The following is a 23939-nucleotide window of genomic DNA, read 5'->3' on the forward strand; positions in this document are numbered from 1 at the left end:
CGGCACCTTCCCAGCACTCCATTTTTTTTCAGTAGTCGTTACTGGGAACGCATCCCTGCTGTAACCAAACCACAGCGTTTTGAGCGTTGATTTTTGGGTGCTTAGACCTCCCATCTGGCCCGCTCGTGGTGTTGTGTGGGAGGACAAGGCTGTACGTAACCCTGAGCTTATCTGGAGCATCGTATCGCTCGCAGACCTTCTGCTACCTCTGTGCTGAGATGATGGACCTGAATTAGGTTATTGAAGTGCAGAGCTGCAGCGAAGTCAGGTTTTGAGGCCAGCTAGGAGGGATGTCAAGGTCTGTGGTCATCCAGGTGCTACCAAGGTACCTTCAGGACCTCTTTTTGGCTTAAGCTTCGAGGGTGGCAGATGGTTTCTGACCCATCATCAGCTGAAGAAGCTGGAGAAGCCCCATAAGACCATGGGCAAAGGATGCTTTTGCACCAGCGTGCGGAGGAACGTAGCTGGGTGCTGCAGGCAGGGTCAGGGTTTGCACATCAGCCACCTCCTGGTCCTACATCCCCAGCCTGGGTCCTGTGAAGCAGATTGAGCGTGGGTCTTGTCCCCGTTGTATTTACTGGTGTTGAAGTTGCTCGTGTCTGGCTGGGAAGCACTCGGGTGCCTGGTAGAGCAGCGTGGGAGGCCAGACGGCCTCATGGCACCTTCCTGCATTTGAAGAGCTTCTCTTGCAGCCCTCCTCCTGCAACACCTGGGGGTACGTCTCTCCCCATCCGCGCTCCCCAAAGAAGCACGTCCTGAGAAACCGGCTGCCTCGGCAAGTTTTGGGGGCTTTGAATGTAATAGAGGTGTGTGGTTTTTTGGCATTCCTCGAGTGCCTTTTGGCAGCCGCTCGGGGAGGAGGACGTGCTCCGACACGCTCGTCTCTTTGAGCAGGAGCTGCCCTCTCCCAGCAAAGGGAGATTGCTCCTCGGAGGGTGGGTGCTGGTGGGTCTCTGCCTCTGCTTGTTTGCTCCTTTTCTGCCTTGGGCAAGGAATCCAGGAACGATGGCAACAACTTCACCCTCTTGATCAAACAGCAGCTCTGGACCTCTGCATTAGAGATGTCTCTGGCCTACTGCAAGAGGGCCTGAGGACAGCTTTGGTTAGCGTGGTACACCTTTGGGATGTGAAAGTCGTTTCTTGGTTTTGGAGCAGATGTAGATCATCTCGGTGTGTATCTCAGTTGCTGGAAAGGTCACTGTGTGCGGTGGGGCAGGCTGGAGATGTACAGACCTTACTTTCGAGCCAGCCCAGCCTCCAGGAAAGCTGCAGCAGGAGGTGGTGCACCCAGGTGTCATAGAGCCATGGAATCCTGGAATGGTTTGGGTGGGAAGGCACCTTAAAGACCATCCAGTGCCACCCCCTGCCCTGGGCAGGGGCACCTCCCACTAGTCCAAAGCCTCATCCAACCTGGCCTTGAACCCCTCCAGGGATGGGGCAGCCACAGCTTCTCTGGGGGAGGCTCACCACCCTCACAGCGAAGACTTTCTTCCTCACATCTCATCTCAATCTCCCCTCTTGCAGTGGAAAACCCTTCCCCCTTGTCCATGGCTCCCCTCCCTGCTCCAGAGTCCCTCCCCAGCTTTCCTGGAGCCCCTTGAGGGACTGGAAGGGGCTGGAAGGTCTCCCCGGAGCCTTCTCTTCTCCAGGCTGAACCCCCCCAGCTCTCCCAGCCTGTCCCCACAGCAGAGGGGCTCCAGCCCTCCCAGCAGCTCCGGGGCCTCCTCTGGCCCCGCTCCAACAGCTCCGTGTCTCTCCTGTGCTGAGGCCCCGGAGCTGGAGGCAGCGCTGCAGGGGGGTCTCTCACTGCAGAGAAGCGCAGCAGGTCGGTGGGGGGGTGACAAAGGGGAGCAAAGAGGGTACGAGAATCCAAGCCTGAAATCTTCACCCAGATGGTCTTAATCTGGTTCTTTCCATGGGCTCTGCAGAAGGTAGGAAGTTTGTCAGTCGGTTAAACTCAGTATACAGTGAATTTTCTCCGGCAAAAAATTCAGAGGACCTGTAGAAGCAGCTTGAAAAATGACTTCTGCTATGTGGTTTGCAATTGGAAACAGAAAAGGGAAGAGGCACTTTGAGGAGAAGTGTTTACTGCCGCTGAAGAGCATCTGAGTGGTGCCCCAGGGGACACCTTCACCGCATGGCCCCACAAGTACCCCAGCCACCCTGCTCCTTTCAGCTTCTTCAGTAGCTCGGCCGGAGCTCAGCTTCCTGCAATTTGGATCCCAAACCTTCTGGATTGCTGCTGAAGTCTCCTGCTTTGCTGTCCTTGGTTGTCTGGTTGCCATGACCCTGCTCCTTCAAACCTTCTGGCCCTCAGGGAGCACATGGTGAAGCAGAAGGTCCACCAAACCACCTCTCCTGTGAGGATTTGAGACCACCCTCGTATCTTCTGTAGCAGTAATTTCTTTAGGTGTTTGAGCGCGACTTCCCAGGACTAAGCAGATTTTGGAGACGCAGAGAAAGAAAACGAAATTCTTGCGCGGGTTCCTCTTTAAAGGGCAATATGGAAATGGTTTCCCAGAACGTTTGGTTTCAAGCAAATTGGAGTGACTGTCGCCAAAAAAATGGAAGGTTCTGAAAACAGGGGCTCTGGAGGAGCTTGGGAAGGTCAAAGGGCAGCAAATTCTCCAACCAGATGATATTTCTCCAGGGCTTTGGAAAAGAAATTGCCTGAAGCGGCTGAGATAGGGTTGAGAACACCCAGGACTTCCCTAAACTGTTTCCAAAGAATGGAAAGACTCTACCATGACCCTTCAAAAATAGTCATATGGGATCTGGGTGTTGGAAACCACTTTGTTGTCATGATGCAAGAGAGGGAGCATCTTTTTTTTTTTTTTTTGTTCCTAGCTTCATCAGGTGCCTGGAACCAACGCTGAGGAGCAGGAGAGGCATTTAAGCAGAGCAATGTGAAGAGCTGGAAATCTGGGAAGACCGAGAGGTGAAGAGCTGTGGAGGACACCCACTTCTGATCCTGGGCAGAGTGAGCCGGGTCTGCAAGTGCTGCTGGACTCCTCCTGAGGTCTGCTTGCCTCTTTCACCTCCAGAAGCGCTAAGGAAAGTGTCTGGAGATGTCCTAACCGGCTTCCCTCGGCCCTTGTCCTCAGAGAGGTAAAAATAGGAAGGTGCTTTTGAAGTGATTTAGTGGGTGCAGGTCCAGCTGCCTGTTTCATGGTAGCAACTACGGGAGCGGGGACACTGGGACATCTGAAGAAATCCCTCTTACGGGGTTTCTTGGCAAACCCATTCCCCGTGCTCCTGACACAAGGACATCAGCATGCGGAGGAAACAGAAGGTTGGTGAGGTAGGGCCAGAAGGCTTCCATTTATCAATTGAAAAAAAAAAAAAAAAAAAATTTGGTCTTTGCTCCGTAAAGCCCTTGGGGCCGGAGGAGTAAAGCAAAAAAACAACCTCGCGGAGAGCTTTGAGTGTCCCGTCGAGATAGCTGGGCGCATTCTGCGCATTCCCTGCATGCCGTGCCATTTCCAACCCGCCGGCTTCAAAGCAAAGCTGCCATCTCTTCTTCTTCCCCAGTGAGGAGCTCTGGGACTAACTGGAAAGCAGATTTGAGGCATTCCTGACCCCAAACGGGGAACACACCGCCCCTGACGGGCCTTTAGGAGATGCTGGGAGGCTGTGTCCGTCACTCTCCTCTGTAATCGCTGCAGCGGCCCAAATCCTCGTGCGGTCCTAGGAGCTTCCAGCCCAGATCCGCACCCGCTGCGAGACTACAGCTGCCTCTATCCCGAGAAGTCCTGGCTGGTTTGGGCTGGAAAGGGTTGGGAAACACACCACAAGGTGCTCAAGGAGCAGGAGGTCTTCTGGGTTGGGCACATCCATCGTTTGTCGGCAGATGCTGATAAAAATTCTGAAAGGTCCCTTCCAATCTAGGCAATGCTGTGACTCTGTGAGCTTGATCCCACCCTAAAGCCAAATGGTTCGGACCCAGGTCTCTTCTGGATGCTCCGTCCTTCCCGAGGAGCGTTAAGCACTTGTGTTAGTGCCGGTGACGTGTCCTCCACCCCCAGGGCCTTCAATCCCTAACCCGGCTCTTACCTCCCCGTCCTCTGGAGCCTGCTGTTAGCTCTGGGTTTGGTTTTTTTTTTTTGTTGTTGTTTTCAGGCTAATTTGGATAATTCATCACTTGTAAAGCACACTGGGACGTCTTTCTGGAACGCAGCGCTAAGAGGAACCGCTGGCACCTGAACTTTATTTAACCCACCTCCGTGGAAAACCAGTAACTTCTTCTAAATATATATATATATATATATATTCTTAACCCTTGCCTGCCTTCGAGTTTGCATGGGGTAGCGCTGCTCTGCTGCTCGTCTCTCTGTCTTTACAGACATATTTGTGCACGGAAAAAGAGGGAGACGAGTCTCCTGCTCCTGGTGAGCGCTGGTGGGGCTGGTACGCGGTGAAATCCCCGAGCCCCCCGAGGAGGTGGCCGCGGGGAGCGCTGGGCACCACGAATTGCGGGAGGCAGGTGCGAGAGCTGCTCTCGCCTCGCACGCTTAATTAAAGGCATCCATTTTCGTTTGTTTTCTCCTGGCGCTTGCGGTAGTGGCAGGGCTTTAATAAGGATCTGAAAGCACCGGGAATCTTCTGGGGGCAGCCTAGCAGCCCTTCTCCTCTTCGCCCCCGCCATCCCCTTCTGCCAACCCCCCCCGCCGCCGCTCGTCCCGTCTGTGGCAAAACCTGCCGAATTGCGCTTTGTGGCTTTATTTTTTTTAATCTTGTGGATAAACCTGCGGCGAGCAGGAGCAGTGCCGGACGGCAAGGCCTTCGTTTGCATGCTGTGATAGGGCTTTCTCGGTGGGCAGAGTGTTGGGGAGCAGGTTTAAACTCCCAATTCCTCTTCCTTGAGCCTTCCCCAAGTGGTGCCAAAGCCCTGCAGCGATGTAAGGAAGGGCTGGACACCCTTTTTGTAGCAGGAACCAGACCTGCCGAGCGGGTGCCCTTCGAAATACGGGATGCGGGAGCTTCTGCTGTGAGCAGAAGACCTCTCGGCTCTCCGCTGGTTTGGCCGTGGCCGAGCAGCCGCAGCTCCCATCGCACGCACAAAATGAGGATTTTAAATTATCGCTTGTCGAGGTGTGATGTGAACATCTTGCTGGACCGAGAGAAACAGCTGGCTTCGCTCGTAGCTCTCTTGTTTTAGGTGTTCTGACCCTAGGGAGTCTGTGATCGGTTGCCTTTCAGCTGGGAGTAAATCCTTCTAAACCTGAGCTAAGGAGACCAGAAGCTCTGGGAGATATCAAAAGTTTGCATTCTGCAGGGTCTGCCGCTTTGTCAGATAAATCCTCTCCCGCGAGCGTGAGGCAGATGTTAGGCATCGCAGCCTGACGTCCTGTTGCCTCCTGGATGAATTAGCTGCTCCTCTTCCTCCCCCGGCCTCCCAGGTTAGCAACGAAATCCTGCTGAGTGGAGATTGTCCGTAAAATCGGGGAATAACGGTGATTTCTGCGTGCCTGGAGATGGCGTCTCCTGCAAAAAAATAATCGCTTTATCCTCCGAGATCAGCCTTCCTGGAAAGAACTGCCTTTATGGCTGGGGCTGGAGGGGGATGGGGACAGGTTAATGTAATCAGTCCCTCCTTCCAGGGCATCTGTGTGTAAAAATACACCTAAACCGGTGCGCAGCAGCTTGTCTTCATGGGCTGAAGGTGCTCTTGGCCTGGGGGAGGTATCGCAGCTACACGCTGATCTCTCCCGTGTTTCTTTTGAGCATCATTTCTCCCAGCGCTGGGGAAAGTTGTTCCCGTTTCACGGTGTTATGCTGACGTATGGGCTCGGGGGACCGGGGCTTGATGACACGGGAAACATCGGCGAGTCTCCTGAGCTGCCTGGGCCCTGGTTTCCACTCTGCTGGTCACGTTTATCTCGGTTAGGTCTTGCTGAGCTCCAGCCACACGCTCCCACCACCTCCGTGGCACCGGCCAGGGTGTGGGTCGGACCCTTTGCAAATAGATTCAGCTGCCGGAGAGGGGATGGGATGGTGTGGGAAGGGTAGGACCTTCCTCCTGTGCTCCAGGGACCTTCATGGTTGGGTTTTATTCCAGATGAGCACAACCGTCTGACCGCTGACCTTCCTCTTCTCACCTCTCCTGGGCTGTAGCTTCTTCACCCTTTCTTTTGTCTCTCTTTGCTTTGAGTGGAAGCCCTTGGGATGGGTCACGTCTCACTTGCTTCTCCATCAGTAAAGCCCAGCAGGGAAGCGGCCCCAGGTATCTTTTGGGTGGAAAAATGGTCATATTCAACCGTTGTTGATAAAAGTGCCCTCTCCTGTGTCTCCTCGGGGCTCTCTGCATCCTCCTCTGCAGCGGCACAGCCACCCTCATCGCTGCCGAAGGCTTTGCTGACAGCTGGGGCGGGAGCATCACCCGGCAGCAAGTACCTCACTTTCTATTTAAACTGATTAAACCCATCGATGGTGTTAAATGAGTTTAATCTACTTAATTTGCACCGCGGGCTGGTGGACTGGTATATAGATCCAGCCGCCTGCGGAGCGCCTTGTACGCATGCGTAAGCAGCCGGGGGTGGGATGAAGTCCCACGAGGTTGATTTTTCAGGGCTCTGGTTTTGGAAATGCCTCTGCTGGAAGTATGCAGGATTTGACTTCAGGGAGGAATTGGCCTCAGGGTGCACAGGACTGAGGTTGTCTAATGGTTCTTCCATTTGGGGCCCAGATTATTCGGGAGAGGTGAAAAAAGAAGAGCCTTGGAAAGGGGGAGAACTAGCATCCGAATATCGGGGTGGTGTGTGCCCTGGGGAGAGGGCTGACTGCTGTCTCTTGAGCTCTGCTGGAGGGAGGGGTGAACTTCTGGGTGTCACCGTCCCTGTCACCGCCAGCTCCACCACCCATTTGCGCAGGAACCTGAATTTGCTCCCTGTATTTGCACCGCATGGCTGACCTGCACCCTTGTTTGAAGCATCTCTGGTGACAGGGTAACCACCTTGTACCCTAAATACTCTTTTTATTTCCCCCTGTCCTTTCTGTGTACCCTCCTGGGATCATTTTTTTCCCTGGTTGTCGATCTCTGGTGCTTCCATCCTGAGTCTATCACTGGGTTGAGACCTAAAAGGGAGCTGGGCTGAAGTTGAGAGCTTTGCGAGGGGTCCACTACTATCTCCCTTTGCTTGGCTTGCCAAGACATCGCCTTTATCTTGCCAAGCTCCTGGTTGACCCTGTCTTTTATGGCTTCTGGGGGTCGCTGGTGGCCCTTGGCTGCTGCCTGCAGCCAGTGAAGCAGGTGTGCCCCGCGCTAGCGGGAGCCTGTGGTCCAGGGTGGCATGGACGTGTCTCACTGCTCTGTGTTCTTCCCCTTCCTCCCCAGGGAGCTCAAACTGCGGAACTACGAGCCCGAAGATGAGGAGCTGAAGAAGAGGAAGGTGCCCCAGGCCAAGCCGGCTTCAGGTGGGCGCAAGCAGGAGCGTGGGGGGCGAAATGAGGGAGCACGAAAGCAGCAGCATTGCCAATGGTGGTGCTGGCGTCTGCGGTGAGGGAATGAAGCAGGACTTGGTGGTTGTGAGGACAAATAAACCGGCACGGGACTCTGCATCCAGCCACCATTCTGCACAATGGATGGGTTAGACCTTTCCTTTCCAAAAATCACGTGGCTTGGAAACTTCGGCGTTCCTGCTCGCTCCAGCCCAAGGTGGAAAGAGCCACTGGGAACTGCTCTGGTAGGGTGGGAGGGTGGTAGGTCCTAGGAGATGAGTGTCTGCAGCCCTGGAGGGTGCTGGCGTGTCTAAGCAGCCGTGGTGGGAGCTGGGCGAGCGTGGTGCTTGCCGGCCCCATTGCTTCATCATCCCCTCTCGCCCGTGGGGACTGCACACCCTGCATTGCACAAGTGGGCGTGTGTCGGCACACCGAGTCCAGCCCCAAACCAAAGGGTTGATACTCAGAGGAGCCGAGCTCTCGCTGGAGGATTCTCAAGGAGATTCAGGCTGTTTTTTGTTTGAATTACCTTTAAACAAATATTAGTCATGAGTCCAGGGCATTTGGGCTGCTGTTTCCTAGCACTGAACCTCCGCGCAGCTCTTGAGAAGGAGGCAAAGGGTAGAAGTTCCCTTGATCTTGAAATATTGAGTCCTCCTGGAATAGATCTCTTCAAAAAATGCCCTAAATAAAAAGGCTGCCTTCGGGAGCACGGCAGAGATCTGGTAGACAGGAATGCTGACACCGCGCTTTCTTTATCCTTTTGTAAAAAAAGTCGAAAACTTCCCCGACTCTTCCCAAGCGTGTGGTTTGGAATTGGGGACGGCGATTTTGACCATTTCCAGTAAAACCCGAGCTCTCTGCCAGCCCTTCTTTGGAGCTGTGGTGCCCATTGGCTGCAGTTCCCGTGCAGAGGCTGGGGATGGAGGAGGACAGAGGAATTAGGACTTGGAAGTGGATTAATATTAAATGTGCCTCGGGCATTTCCGTTTGCTGGAGCATCCCTCAGGGATGTTCTCCCAGGTGCCCTCACCCCGCTCCTTGCACAGACGGCCCAGTTGAAGGATGGAGGGCTGTTTTCCACGCGTGCTTTGCCATTATCCCCAGTATCTCCAGACCTTTACGTAAGGTCTGGGCTGGAGCTTGATTCCTCCAAGGTGTCTCAAGCAGTGGCCTCATAAATGAGTCACAGTGAGTCAAATTCCAGTTTAAACACCTGCCGAGCAGCTGATCCCTGCGGGTCTTACGAAAAGAGGACTTGAACCCAGCAGACTTCTTGCTGCTTGTTTTGGCGTTTAAGGGTTGTTGGGTTTGCATCATTTTCAGCTGATTTTTCGGAGTCTCCTAAAGGGTGGAGGGATGTTTCTACCCACTCGCTCGTATTTACCCCCCTCTTAAGTCAAAGAGGTTCAAATGGGCTTTTATAAAAGCTTTTGCGAGCCAAGGCCAGAACTCTGGTGGGTTCGTTTCCCTGTGCCTTGTCCCCTTGGTGTCCTGCTGCTGCGCCCTGCGCTGATGCTGGTCCTGTTCCCCCATCTAGTGGAAGACAAGGTGAAGGACCAGCTGGAGGCTGCCAAGCCGGAGCCCATCATCGACGAGGTGGTACGTATATTCAGAACCACTCTCTGCCGGCTGCGTCTGTCTGCATCCAGGCTTGAACCTCACCTGCAGCTCTCACTGGGTGTCTCTTCTTCCTTCCTAGGATCTGTCAAACCTGGCCCCGAGGAAGCCAGACTGGTGAGTGGCTGCGGAACGCTGGTAAAGGGGTGTTGGCATCAGCGGTGGGTTACCGTCACCTCGAGGTTGTCCAGGTTGGGTTAAAAGTGCTCCAAATGGGAAACGCTGCCCTGCTGTTGAGGGAGACACAAGGCATGGGGCTGTCTTCCCTCTTCCTGCTTACAGCGAGCTTCTACGGATCCCATTGGGGTGCTTGTCACCATGGTGGTCTCAGTGACAAGGGATGCTGTGGACATGGGGTTGGTTTGCCCACAAGCTGCCTTGGTGGCAGCCGCACACTCTGCTCCGTGGTGCTCGTAGGAGAGAGAAGGAGTTTCTCTTCCACTGGGAAAGGTGTAACATGGCCCCTGTGTTCACATCTGCCTGGGGTGAGGTTTTGTTCTGACGTTGTCGCTCTCCTCCCCAGGGATTTGAAGCGAGATGTAGCCAAGAAACTGGAGAAGCTGGAGAAGAGGACGCAGAGAGCCATCGCTGAATTGATACGTGCGTTATGGTGCCGCAGGGATGGTGTTATGGGGTCACCAGTTATTCCAGAGGGATTACATGGTCCTTACTGGGAGCTCAGTGCCTTGCTGTTGGGCTGTGGAAGGACTGGTGGAGTTTGATCCACTTCCCAAAAGGGTCTGTGAAGCTGTCGGTCCCAAGTAGGTTCCTCAAGGCTTCACGCGCGCTTGGTTTGTGCGATGGGGAAGGATGTTCGTGGGCTTGGGGCTGCAGTTCAGGTCCTCTGCCTTGCGGCTTCCCCAGTATGGCCGGTTTATCGCTAAACCACTGCTGTTTCTCGCTTGCAGGAGAGCGGTTGAAAGGGCAGGAGGAGGAGCTGGCGTCCGCTGTGGGGTCAGCAAAGCAGGAGGGAAGCGACTCCGACTGAGGAGGTCCATCCGGCAGACTCTTGGTGGGCTCTGCGGATCTGCCCATCCCGTTGCTCTCAGGTGGAGGCATCTCATCGGGCCATGCCGCTCACCAAGGCTTTGCCAGAAGCCCATGAATCCTACCACGCCTGATGGAAGGGGGCAGATCCAAGCAGCCCTGCTGTCCTCTCTCGGACTGTGGCTGTTCCTCCATTGAGGAACGCTTCACAGATAGCTTTTTGGGACCACGGGGAGCTGATGGGAGCAGGATAGAACACCCACGTTAGCTTGAACCGGGGCTGCCAGGACTTGGAGCAAGGAAGGTGTGGGCAAAATGGCTTGTGCCAGAGAAGGTAAATCCAGGCTAACTCTCCTCTCGCTTGCTGGGTGAGCAAGAAGATGCCCACGCATTCTCCAGCAGGTCTTGGAGAGGCACTGCCATTTCGCAGGGGACCGATACTCCTGTTCCTGCCCAGAGATGCCTTTTTCAAGGTGCTTCTTTCTGCAGAAGAGCTCGTTTAACTGCCCCGTGGCGAACAACGAGGTCTTTCGCTCTGGAGAGCTGGCTGTGAGTATTTGGAAACATCCATGGTCAGGTCCAACATGTGCAGAATAACTCTGCTGGAAGGCTCCAGAACCTGTTGGCTGCTCTGCATCCAGTTGAGGTTAAGTGGGGTTTGTTCTGTTCCCGGAAATTTCCTGGCCCTCCAGGCTTTGCAGCTCCTCCGTGTGTTTTATAATTGACAAAGCTTGTCGTTAACCGATCTTTTCGTAATAAACCAGTCCCACAGCGGAAGGAGTTGTCACTTGTTCTGCATAGGGATGGGTGGAGGCAGCTCATTTCATCTCCCTGATGTCTGTGGGGACTTCAGCCCGCTGTCTGCTGGTCCCCGTCCCCTTCGTTTCCCCGGGATGGGGAGCAGCGGGCTTTAGTTCCTCTTAAGTTTGAGGTGGCCGAGCTACAGCAGGTCAAGCACAACTCCTGGACCCAGCAGCCTGGGGTGACGCCAACCCCATGCTGCTGGAAGAAGCGAGGGGGCGGGATGCGACAGAGCTGACCCTGGCTCTTCCCTGGGATCTTCTCGAGGTCTTGGAGATCTTGCAGGATGGGTGTCTTGGGGCCAGGCTTGATTGCACGGGCTCCTGAATCCTCTGCGTTGGATTTGATAGTGTTTTTGTCCCGAGGTAAAACATCTGGTGCGTATGGCTTTGCCAGCGGTATTTACAGAAGACTTCACCTGTGATTAAAAATAACTGTTCCTGTTAACGCACGCATCCTGCTGCTTTTAAAAGCCCGTTGAAAAGAGCTGCTGGTGGCAGGGGGAGAGGTCCTTCATGCGGCAGCAGCCTGTCTTGGAGGGGGGTGGCATTTCTGCCCTCTTGCCTGCCGGAGTCTCAGATTGTCACCAGCTAGACCAGGTCCCCACGCAGGACAGGATTGGCCCCATCCATGCTAAGTACAGGCTGATGGACGCTTGTCCCTCTGCCAAGATCTGCTGTGACTGCCCTGCTTGTGTGTGGTAAGGACATCTGAGGAGGGGCTTTCCACCTGCGAGAACGCCATCCCTGCTTCCAGATCCGGAGCTTGGAGCAAAGATCTGGTCAAACACCTTCTCGTTCCTCCATTCTTCTTGACGTTTGCAGCCATCCCTGCTCTGTCCTCCCTTCGGGCTGATGCTTGTCACCCCTTGGAGGGGCCTTCCCCCAGGCACACGGGGCCAACAAGGAGAAAGACATCCCATGGAGCAAGGGGAGACCTGTACCGGGGCCAGCGAGTGTCCAGCGCTGTGCTCCAACGTTGGTGCATGGTTGTGGACTCCCTCTGGGCTCTCTAGGGGAAAAGCCCCTGGGGTGAAAGCTCAGCCCCCTTCTTAGGGGTCATTTTAGGGCTATTTTTATTGTTTTGCCCTATTTTTCCTTGGGTAGGAGGCAGCCGAGTGCCCCTCACCCTTATTGTCCTTGAGTCGGGCTGCTTCTGGTCAAGAAAACCAAGATCTGTCACCAAGTGTGAAGGTGGCAGCCAGGCACCCCATGCTGCAGGGGTAGGTGGGCGCTACTTGTCATGGGTGCTCTTGGTGGCCATCGGTAGCGCTGCCCTGTGGGTCCAGCGTGGAAAATGAGGGTGGATCTGCTGCTCGGGGACATCCCCGGCACCGGGCAGAGCACGTGGTGATGTTTCAAGGGTGCTTAAAAACAGAAAGGACCCCCTGACTCATGACAGCGATGGCTTCGCCACCAACGTGGAGCTGCCAATGACGGAGATGAGTGTTCAGGTCCACCACACGGGTGTATTTGTGGCTAGTTATTAATGACCTGGCCTGGCAGACACCTTCCTTGGGAAGGAAACTGGGGAGCGTGAAGATAGAATGATAGGATCATCTAGGTTGTAACAGACCTTTCAGATCATCGAGTCCAACCCTCAACCTAACTCTGACAAAAACCACCACTACCCCACGTCCCTCAGCACCGCGTCTGCCCGGCTTTTAAATCCCTCCGGGGATGGCGACTCCACCACTGCCCGGGGCAGCGTATTCCAAGGCTTGACAACCCTTTCCGGGAAGAAATTTTTCCCAATTTCCATCCTAAACCTCCCCTGGCGCAACTTGAGGCTGTTTCCTCCTGTCCTATCGCCTATTCCTTGGGAGAAGAGACCGACCCCACTTCGGGTAAGATGCGTCCCCTGTGGAGCCACGGCCTCCATGAAACGCCCTGTAGATGTCAGCAAATCTCCGTGCACAAAACCCCACCGCATCCAGCCCGTCCCAGCAGCTGGGCTCTCTGCAAAGCCAAGATTTGCTCCGGCTGGGATGGCACCGCGCTCCTCCAACCCCCGGCCGTGTGGTACCCGTGCTGCCCTCCCCTCCCTGGCCGGAGCCGGACCAATGGTCTCTGCTTTGTGATGTGTGTCAAATATAAATATGAAGACACCGTGTGGGGGACCGTCCTCGGCTTCGCAACAGTGAAGTGTTTTCCCTCGTTGACTTAAAGGGACGTAAATTGGACGGGGCTTTGAGCAACCTGGTCTAGTGGGAGGTGTCCCTGCCCAGGGCAGGGTGGTGGAACTGGGTGGTCTTTCAGGTCCCTTCCAACCCAAACCATTTGGTTGATTCTATGAGTCCCTCCCGCCTCTAAAGGACGAGGGGGAACAGTTTTAAACTGGAAGAGGGGAGACTGAGATGAGATGTGAGGAAGAAATTCTTGGCTGTGAGGGTGGTGAGCCCCTGGGCCAGGTTGCCCCGAGAAGCTGTGGCTGCCCCATCCCTGGAGGCGTTCAAGGGCAGGTTGGACGGGGCTTGGAGCAACGTGGTGTGGTGGGAGGTGTCCCTGCCCAGGGCAGGGGGTGGCACTGGGTGGGCTTTAAGGTTCCTTCCAACCCAAACCATGCTATGATAGGGGCATGATAAGGACCAGAAGCCCTCAACACTAGTCCCATTTGAGCCCTGACATCCTTTCCTCTCTGGCATGGCCAGCACCTCCCACCAAAGATTTCCCATTGCCCCCCCACCCCGAAAAAAATATTTAAACAATTAAAAACTCCTTTACTCACACAAGGCAAAGTTCTCGAAAGAATCATTTTCACTCTCTCAGCTCTCCATGAAAACGTCATTTGGAGATGAAAACTCCAAGCATGCTCTTTTAGGCCAAGCCAAAATGTAACATCCTGATTTTCCCCTTTCCTCCGTGCGTTCCGCTTTTATTCCAGCTTCAAAGGAAGCTGGGATCAGCCAGAGGACCCTGTGCTTGGAGGCCCAGCTGGGAACAGGGGGAGAGGTCCGTTGTCAGCCAGATGATGGGGTCTAGAGGTCCCAAAACTGTACGTGGGAGCTGGGACCTGCTGCTCGAGCCTCCCATCCTCCCGAATTTTGGGAGCATCCCTGCAGCCGTGCTGACGGCTCGGTGCCACTGGCCCAAAGGTGGTCTCTTCTGCCTGGAAAATACCTGCCCGGAGTCGTCTTTGCTTTGCTGAGGAGGCAGGTTCTTCACCCTCTGTCTAATATACACATTATTTTCTAAACCTTTAAAGTACCGTTTCCCAGCCCCGCAGGATGCCCCGCTGCTTTGGTCCCCGTGGACCCATTTCCAAAACTGAGCACGGACATCCCCTTCCCCGCAGGCATTGGCCACATCGCCCGGAGCAGAGCCGTCCTTGCAGGACGTGAGGGGCTGGGGATCCACCTGGAGTGGGATGGTGGGGAGGGAGAGCAGGATCACGCCCATATCCCTCTCCAACAGGGCCTTGCAGCGAAGCATCGCTTATCCTGACCCAGGACTGAGATCCCATCATGAGACTGAGATCTCTGTGTGGGGCAGGGATCCTGGCATGGGACTGGGGTCCATCTATGGGCCAGGGATCGTGCATGGGACAGGGATCTTGGCGTGGGACTGGAGGACTGGAGTCCATGTATGGGACAGGGATCTTGGCATGAGATTGGGGTCCATCTATGGGACGGAGATCCTGGCATGGGGCAGGGATCTTGGCATGGGACTGGGGTCCATCTATGGGAGCGGGATCCTGGCATGGAACTGGGGTCCATCTATGGGAGAGGGATCCTGGCATGGGACGGGGGTCCATCTATGGGACAGGAATCCTGGCATGGGACTGGGGTTCACTTATGGGAGAGGGATCCTGGTATGAGATTGGGGTCCATCTGTGGGACAGGAATCCTGGCATGAGATTGGGGTCCATCTGTGGGACAGAGATCCTGGCATGGGACAGGGATCCTGGCATGGGACTGGTGTCCATCTATGGGTCAGGGATCGTGCATGGGACAGGGATCTTGGCATGAGATTGGGGTCCATCTATGGGACAGGGATCCCAGCATGGGACAGGGATCCTGGAATGGGCCTGGGGTCCATCTATGGGGCAGGGATCCTGGAATGGGACAGGGATCCCGGCATGAGACTGAGGTCCATCTATGGGAGAGGGATCCCGGCATGGGACTGGGTCCGTTTATGGGACAGGGACTGTGGCATGGGACAGTGATTCTGGAATGGGACTTGGAGTCCTTGCATGGGACAGGGATCCTGGCATGGGACTGGGGTCCATCTATGGGACAGGGATCCTGGCATGGGACAGGGATCCCAGTATACGACCAGGGTCCCGGCATGGTCCAGCCCTGGGGCTGTTGTGCAGATTCCAGGGGACGGATCCCCCTTTCCCTGGGACATTCCCTTCCCCAGGCACGATCTTCTCGGTTTTACCTCCCAGGGACGCTTATTTTCCCCTTTTATGTTTGCTGAATTAGCACGGTCCACCCCCCTTGCCGAGGACAGCCTTGTCTCAGGTTTCTCCCTTCTCCCAGGTGACGTGTAGCGTGATTTGGGTGGAGAGACGAGTGCCATAGTCATGCATGTTTAGTGTGATCTCTATAATCTTCATTAGCATATGCAGGGTGTGCGCTTCCGTATGCGTTTCATGGATAATGAAGCAAAGCTCACTCATCGGACACAATGGCCTCGAGAACTGAGAATTAGCAAGCTCACCACACGAGTGGCAGAGCTAGCTTGTCTTCACAAGACAGTCCTCCCACACTTCTAAGTGTGAGCCTTACCAGTCCTTTGAACGTCAGGCCTCCATCATTTACTTCCTTGTGAGTGTCTGAGGCATTCCACTGAAGGCTTGGAGGACCTTCTCCCCCTCGTCAGCTGGAACAGGTTGCCCAGAACCGTTCAATTTAAATGATGAGGAAGCATCAGCTCTTAGCCATGTAAGACCACTGTGGCTTCGGCAGAATGAGCTGGAACTGTGAGTTTGCCGCAAAATACCCTGAAAATGTCATCAGGGACCAAGGAGAGCCCAGGTTGGATCTGCACCCAGGACATGGCTTAGCCGTTTGCTGAGATCTCAGGGTGCGTGGAAGGGATCTAAGAGAGACAGGTGAGGATGGAGATGGTTCGGACAATGCCAGGGGCTGTGTTTGAAGCTGAACTCTGCCAAAAATCTCTTTTTTTTGGGCGGTGAGGAGGCATCAAAAAGACCCACCCGTAGATTGAGGGTGTTTTGCAGTCCAAAGAGTCTAAGTGAGGTTTCAGGAAGCTTCAAATCAAGCGACAGAGCTGGGGGAGAGCCCTGAGACTGACAGCATGGAGCTAGCTGATGAAGAAAGGTCTTGAAAAGATCTCCAAAGGATGACCATCTTGGCTTTCCAAGATGCTCTCACCTCTCCTTTCCATTGGTTATAGGGCTGGGCATCCACCTCATGCTGCTTGCCTCCTCCAAGAGGTGTGGGCTGAACATCTCATGCTCTTCTTCCCCCCTGCTGTTGGCTGGAAAGTGTCAGCCTGAAGCTCATGATAGCAACCGGCGTATATCCCTTGAAGTCACTGGGAGTCAATCGGGCACACCGACATCACTCTCAGCATCCAGCTGTGAGCAGCCCGGAGGAAAATTGAATTTCTGAGCTGGGGATGCTGAAAGAGAATGAAAAATAGAGTCCCTAGCATCCCAGATCTGGAGCTGAACACATCCGTTAATGCAATAAAATTCATCTGCCCAGACTCTTTCTGCTAGCAGGCTATCTCAGTTATGACTTCATATTTTATAGGCCATGTATATCTATGTATATATTAATGAAAAACAAATAAACAAGCCCTGAACACAGATGTAGTTGGGGAGAAGCGTCCCGAGCTCCATGCTGGCAGCTCTGGAGCATGGGGCCCTTGGGAGGCCATTCCTCACATCCTGATGCTGAGCTGAGCCTCGGCAGCGAGAAGATGATTGTGTACTCCATCGCCACAGGGCCAAAGGGAAGGTCCCCCTCATGGGTGTCCGTCTTGGTGGGGTCTTAATTCTCCCCAGGTTTCACCTCTCCTCGGAACTGGGTTTTGCTTCCCAGCATGGATTTTTGGCCACCCAAGTTCACTGCCCTGGAACATTCCTCCGTGTTTATTTTCTAGTTGTTGTTGGTTTGTGTTATATATGTGTTTGTGTGAGTTTTTATGTATATATACACACAAAAATATTATATATGTAAGTTCTCACAAAGATTTTATTAACTATAGTGTCAGGCACAGGTCTCAGAACAAGACCTAGCTCTTGGGTCCGGAGAGGCTTACATTTGTCTTGGTTGTGCTCATCAATTCTTGACAAGATGATGAATTTCCACCCTGGAAATCCAGCCCTTCCCTCTCCAGTCCCACTCCTTGTACCTGCTGTGGTTTTGGGTTATGTCTGCCCCTATTTCTCTTCTCCTGGTGCCTTCTTATGATCTCGGTTGACCCTTGAGGGTCAAATGCTTGCCGAGCTCAATGCTTGCTGCCTGGCACCTTTGGTAGAGCCCAATGGAGTGTTTGGAGGCAGAGGGAGTCCCATGCTGCACGACTCAGCAAAGATGTTGCTCAGGTAGCTTTTTTGGGAACTCGTTCCCATGGACACCATCCCACCATGTTACTCTTGCTCACCGGTGAGGCAATTGGATGTAAACTCTGGATGCAGGTTGAAGCTAGATACAAGTGGAGCTGGGACAGAAGGGGAGAGCACGTGGGGAGAGGCCAATGTTTTAATGCTGCTCCACCTTCAGAATTTTGGGCTTACATGGCATTAGGTGCCCCAGATACCTTGGGAGCTATCTGAGCAACCATCAGCTGACGTGATGTCCCATGCCAGCATGAGCATGCAGCCTCATCTCTCATGGCTTCCCATCCAGGTGGCTTCTAGCTCCAACCTTGCCCCGTGGTGTGGCAAATGAAAGGTCTCGGTGATTGAATTTTAACACAAGAGGGTGAAAGGCCTGATTTTGAGGCATAGGAGGGGTGCCTCTCCCTGATCACATGGACCTGTTCTCTGGTACAGCCAAGGAGAAGGACTTGGAGGTACTGGTGGATGAAAAATTGGACACAAACCAGTAATGTGCGCTGGCAGCCCAGAAACCCCCCACAGCCTGGGCTGCATCCCCAGCAGCGTGGGCAGCAGGGCGAGGGGGGGATTCTGCCCCTCTGCTCCGCTCTGGGGAGACCCCCCTGCAGTGCTGCCTCCAGCGCTGGGGCCTCAGCACAGGAGAGACACGGAGCTGTTGGAGCGGGGCCAGAGGAGGCCCCGGAGCTGCTGGGAGGGCTGGAGCCCCTCTGCTGTGGGGACAGACTGGGAGAGCTGGGGGGGTTCAGCCTGGAGAAGACAAGGCTCCACGGAGACCTTGGAGCCCCTTCCAGTCCCTCAGGGGGCTCCACGAAAGCTGGGGAGGGACTCTGGATCAGGGAGGGGAGCCATGGGACGAGGGGGAAGGGTTTTCCACTGACAGAGGGGAGATTGAGATGAGATGTGAGGCAGAAATTGTTGGCTGTGAGGGTGGTGAGCCCCTGGCCCAGGTTGCCCCGAGAAGCTGTGGCTGCCCCATCCCTGGAGGGGTTCAAGGGCAGGTTGGACGGGGCTTGGAGCAACCTGGTCTAGTGGGAGGTGTGTCTGCATATTGCAGAAGGGTTGAAGACTAGATGGTCTTTAAAGGTTCCATCCAACCCAAACCATTTTATGGTTCTATGAATAGAAGTGTTACCCATGGAAAGCAGACCGGTGGCCTGGATCTGGAGACTGACACATACTTGGAGACCAAACACCTTGCACCTCCTTTCACAGCACATGCCAAACTGTGCAAAACTCTTTAATATCGACCTAATGTTTCCATAGGATGCCCGCGCTGTGGCTTGAGCAGCCCTTGCAACGTGCCCTGCTGTGAAAACTGCCCTTTTCTGCAGAGGGTGACCTTTCTGGAGGACCTTGGTCAGGCCATGGGACAGCGTTTGGCGTCTCGTGCACCCACAGAGCTGAGCCGAACGTTCGGTGTGAGTATTTACCCGCAAAGTGCTTGCGGCTTGCGGGCCGTTTCGGATGTCACATTTCTGCCCTATTCTTTCAGCAAGAGCCTGTTTTCAAATAAGCTGTGAATATTTTATGGGCAAATTTTCAAGCGAGCCTGGGATCCTTCAAAAGCAGCCTTTCATGACTAAATAATAGGAGCGGGTAGGAAACAGAGTTGGTTGGTTTTTTTCTGTTTTGTGGGAAATTTCATGATTTCGGATTCTTTTCTCCAAACCAAAGCAAATTCAAAGCTCTCCGCGAGATGAAATGAAATTAAAAAATCATGTTGGGCCAATCAAAATGCCATTTTGCAGCCGAGATGCAGCCTCTGTGATTTGCTAATGCCATAAGTCATCTCTATTAAAATGCTTCTTTCAATTTTTGCTTTTTTCCAGGAGCTATTCAGGGTCTCCTGAGATACGCTTTTCCCAGTGCTGCAAATAAACTGGTCTGTGGTGGATTCACCACCGTCAGCTTCTGTTGGAAGGACTCTGGGTGGTGTTGCTGGTGCACCCAGGAGAATTAATCAGCCATCTCAATGGCTTGAGAGCAGCCCTGAGGAGAAGGACTTGGGGGTGCTGGTGGATGAGAAGATCAACATGAACAGGCAATGCGCGCTGGCAGCCCAGAAAGCCAACCACATCCTGGGCTGCATCAGGAGAAGCGTGGCCAGCAGGGCGAGGGAGGGGATTCTGCCCCTCTGCTCTGCTCTGGGGAGACCCCACCTGGAGTCCTGCCTCCAGCTCTGGAGTTCTCAGCACAAGAAGGACACGGAACTGTTTGAGTGGGTCCAGAGGAGGCCACGAAGATGGTGGGAGGGCTGGAGCCCCTCTGCTGTGAGGACAGGCTGAGAGAGTTGTGGGGGTTCAGCCTGGAGAAGAGAAGACTTCAGGGACACCTTCTAGCAGCCTTCCAGTCCCTAAAGGGGGCCTACAGGAAAGCTGGGGAGGGACTCTGGATCAGGGAGGGGAGCCGTGGGACAAGGGGGAAGGGTTTTACACTGGAAAAAGGGAAATTTAGATGAGATGTGAGGCAGAAATTGTTTGCTGTGAGGGTGGTGAGCCCCTGGTCCAGGTTGCCCAGGGAGGTTGTGGCTGCCCCATCCCTGGAGGTGTTCAAGGCCAGGTTGGATGAGGCTTTGAGCAACCTTGTCTAGTGGGAGGTGTCCCTGCTCATGGCAGGGGGGTTGTGACTACATGGTCTTTAAGGTCTCTTCCAACCCAAACCATTCTATGATTCTATGAATTAGCCCATCCATCCTTGACTTGTGCTCTCATCTCCCTTCAGTCTTCACGCCCTTGTATTGGAGGGCAAATCCAAGACTACAGATCCTCTACAGGTGGTTCAAGCAATATTTGCTCCTCACCTCTACTGGTGGGAGTGGTGGTGGGGTTTGCAACCCTGGCATTTCTTGGGTTAGACAAAACCCTGAAGAACTGGCATGAATTCCACCATCCCAGTCCCACCAGGACTGGGCATCATGGTGCACATATTTAAACATGAGAGTGTTGGATGGAGATGTGCGTTCAGGATAGCGGAGCACCATTTAGAAGGCAGTGGACACATATAATGTGTCCTTCTCCCACCTGTCACGAGAAGGCGGTGGCTATTTCTTACAGCAGTTTGTGTCCAGCACGATCTTCATGAATATTTTAAGTGCCTGTTGGCGTTTCTTTTGAAACCCCTTGGTGAATGTCACCCCACATGCTCTAGCAGCACTCTAACAAGGAGGCCATCAAAGAGGAGAGAGGATTATGTGGTCGAAACTTGAGCTAATGGCATTTTTTTGAGGTGTAATCCAACCAGCGCTGTCTGCCCAGCCAATACGTAACGACAGGGAGAATTAAGTGTGAATTATATTTATGCTTGAGCCAAGGTCGCAAACCCGTTTTTTAGGAAGATGCGCATGGGACATCAGCCAGATGCTTGCCCCGCGTCACCACTGACTTCTGCTGTGAGTTGAGGGAGACTTTTTTCTTCAGGTTGTGCATGTGGGGACTTGCAAATTTGGGGTCCAATACTGCTTCTGGTAGGCGTGTGGCTGCATGTCCTCCAGCCCTGATGGGTGACCATACCGAGGGACCAGCTGGCTGAGGCCTCAGAGTGATGTCCAGTGTTGTCCCACTGATGTCCAGGAAGGGTGATGGGGTCTTGGGTGCTGAGTGACTCACGAAATGCCTTGTCCTCTGTGATGGGGACATCGCCTGACGACCTGGTGCTTGTTTTATCCAGGGGGTCATTTTAGCAGAAGGAGAAGAGCATCAACGCTCCTCTGGTGCCAGCTGGCTCATTGCCCTTGTCACTTGCTTTCTGTTTGACACGCGGAGGGCTTTTCATCTTTACAGTCCATGAAATAACAGAAAATAATATATTGACGTTTTTTGAAGTCTGCTTATTTGTCTTGGAAGTAATATTTCTGTTTCCTGCATCACTGAGCAGCTGTATACCCCTCTGATTAAGGGTACCCCATCTATCAAGTGTTACTCTCCCAAATGGAGCATTTTTTCTTAAATAATTAAGCAGTTCTTGACTGATTTACTGCGACATGACTTTCTAGGTACCATGTATTTTTTTTCCCCATCAGGTTACAGTCTCTACCTGAAAATCATTATAGAAATAGCTGGAGATCCTTCCTGTGACAGGGAAAACTCAGTTCTTACTCCTCTACCTCCTAAGAAACAGGTGACGGACTCTGCGGTCCCGTTCTCTGTGTCTCATTTGTATGTCCGTGTTCCAGTTTTGGGCTGTATTAGACTGGGATTATGAATCAGGGAAGTTCTGCCATACAGATGAAGTCTGGTTGGTCACCAGTGTCCCTTCTCCTGCTTCTCTCTCTGTGTCAGGCACTTGTGTTATTTATTAAAGGGTTTCTTTGTGCATCCTTCTGCGCGTGTTAGTTTTTCCCATTTCGTTTTTGCAAACCCCCTTTGCTCTGTGGTTTCGTTTGGGGCCTGGTCTGCCTTTGAAAGCCGTATTTGAACTCGAGTTGTGTTTGTGGTGCCCAGGGGCTGGGAGAAATAAGGCATTTCGAAGACAGTCCAGGGTGACTGAGACATGAAGGAAAGGAGAGGGATCCCATGGCTCATGCTCGACTGATGATAATCCTACACGTTTGTACCTCGTGATACGAAGGACACTGGAGAACATCCTTGCCATGTCCTGGTGGTTGCTCGCTTTGCAGACTAACTTGGCCAAGGTTTGATAAGCAAAGGAGGTTTTCCAGGGTTGGCATTAGCCACCTTGACCAGCCCAGAATTTCATGCTGAGTGCAAAGAGACGGATGCCCTAAGCCTCAGGACAGCAAGGGGGAGCCATCAAGAGAGCTGCTGTCAAAAGGCGAGGCATTGTCTTCCCTATGTCATGAAGGAGCTGGACTCAAACCCGTGGCCTTTTGGGGGGCAATTGCACCCTGCCCACCTTGAGGATGGGACCCCAGCAGCGAGGTATCCTCTGAGGAAGAAGGAGCTGGTGCAGGACATTCCCTGAGTGGAGCAGGAGGACAGAAAAGACCCATCGAGCCCCCCTCCAGCAGTGATGGGCTGCTGTTCCTGGTGGGAAGAGGATGCTCCCAGATGGTGGCGGGGAGCGCAGCTGCCTGCTCGGTGGGGGACCGCTCTTTGATTTTCCGGGGTATTCACCACGTTTGTTTTTCCTCCTCTCTGTGATTTATTTGGAGACATCTTGTTTTAGTTAAGATCCTTGAGGCCCAGGCCATGCAGAGCCAATTGCAGAGCCCTCCGACGGCACCACAGCTTGCTGGGGCTGAAAACTACCCGTTGGCAAGGCACCTGAGTTATCTGTAATTTTATCTCTCACCTTGGCTGCCTGAAGGACCTGAGAAATGGCCTTTCGTTGGATGATGGACCGCATCAGCTTACCTCCCCGCACACCTTAGCAGCATCACTAGCGAGCCGCACCAGCCCTCTGCGCATAATTAAGTGCATCTTGATTTACTGCCCGTGCAATTGTTACAAGCTTTGGAAGTGAATTTAGCTAAATCACATCAAGCCACTTTAGTTCTGAATAAGAATGTCCTCACCAGGTTTTAATGCAGTTTAACTAATCCACCACGGACCTTAATGCAGATTAATTTTCCCCAGCGTCTCTGGGTAGATGAGCCCTCAGAATCAAAGAGGTCTGAATTTGTTTTAGGTTAATTTATTTTAGATGTGAATTTTGTAAATCAAATTACAAGACCTTTGGATTTATGGGCCGGAGTAGGGGCTTAACGTGGTTTAGACTGGGTGGCCTCGATGCGCACCTTGAGATGATTTGCACAAATCTCTCATGAGCGTAGGTATCTCTGAGGTCAAATTTCTACCCAAACCTGCTGTGCTGAGCCAAACGCTGGGACCATAGTGCTGTGCGTCTCTGAGCGAGGTGGGATGGAGCCCAGGAGAAGTGGGCAAAGCTCTCCTGGCTGCTGGTGTGGTCAGATGGACCTGTGACATCTGGAAATCTACAGGGACTGCCTTGAAAAATGGAAACCATGGGCTTTGCGGGAGGTGCCCTGTGTAAATACACTGGGGTTGCGGGGAGGAGTGGCAGGGATGGGAATCGTGGGAGAGTGTTGGGGTGTTTGGTGGATGCAAAAAGGAGGGATCAGGCAAAGGCAGAGGATACTCAAGGCAAATGGCTGTGGTGGCTTGTAAATGTCTTGAAAGAGGTTCTGCTGGAGTGGTACCACCCAGAGAGCAGTTTACGGAGGTGAAGAGCAGAGGAGGAGCAAGGATGGGCTGGGAAGACTCAGGGAAAGGAAGGACCCTGAAAAGAGCCGGTCTTGAGCATGACCAAGGCTGGCCAGAAAGGCCCAGAATGACACCTAGCACCTCTGGCCTTGCTGATGTGATGTCTCATAAGACCAATAATAAAAATAGTGCTCTGTCTTTGGGTCATGGTCACAGAATCACAGAATCACAGAATTGTAGGGTTGGAAGGGACCTCTGGAGATCATCTAGTCCAACCCCCTGCCAGTGCAGGGTCACCTAGCGCAGGTTGCACAGGAAGGTGTCCTCTGAGAAGACTGAGTGTCTTCTCTGGGGCCACCTTCCTGTCTCATCCACAGCCTGGCCATAAAGCCTTGGCTCATCCTTTTCTCACCACTAGTCAGAGGTGGCCCCAGT

At 53.5% G+C, this 23939-nt stretch overlaps 1 protein-coding gene across 2 annotated transcripts in view; it reads left to right on the forward strand.

The window, feature by feature from the left end:
- Nucleotides 1–13623, forward strand: part of CCDC12 (coiled-coil domain containing 12) — a 47305-nt gene extending 33682 nt beyond the window's left edge. Inside the window, exons 3-7 of one of the 2 annotated variants that reach the window (XM_063324220.1) lie at nt 7334–7413; nt 8978–9039; nt 9140–9174; nt 9581–9657; nt 9966–13617. In XM_063324220.1, coding sequence (XP_063180290.1) covers nt 7334–7413; nt 8978–9039; nt 9140–9174; nt 9581–9657; nt 9966–10045 — 334 coding nt within the window. In that variant the 3' untranslated portion in view covers nt 10046–13617. Of the gene's footprint in view, nt 1–7333; nt 7414–8977; nt 9040–9139; nt 9175–9580; nt 9658–9965 lie in introns of both variants that reach the window. The other variant, XM_063324221.1, reaches the window with a different exon arrangement.
- Nucleotides 13624–23939: the final 10316 nt, after the last annotated feature.

Source organism: Chroicocephalus ridibundus, chromosome 2, assembly GCF_963924245.1.
Source record: "Chroicocephalus ridibundus chromosome 2, bChrRid1.1, whole genome shotgun sequence".
Lineage (NCBI taxonomy): Eukaryota > Metazoa > Chordata > Aves > Charadriiformes > Laridae > Chroicocephalus > Chroicocephalus ridibundus.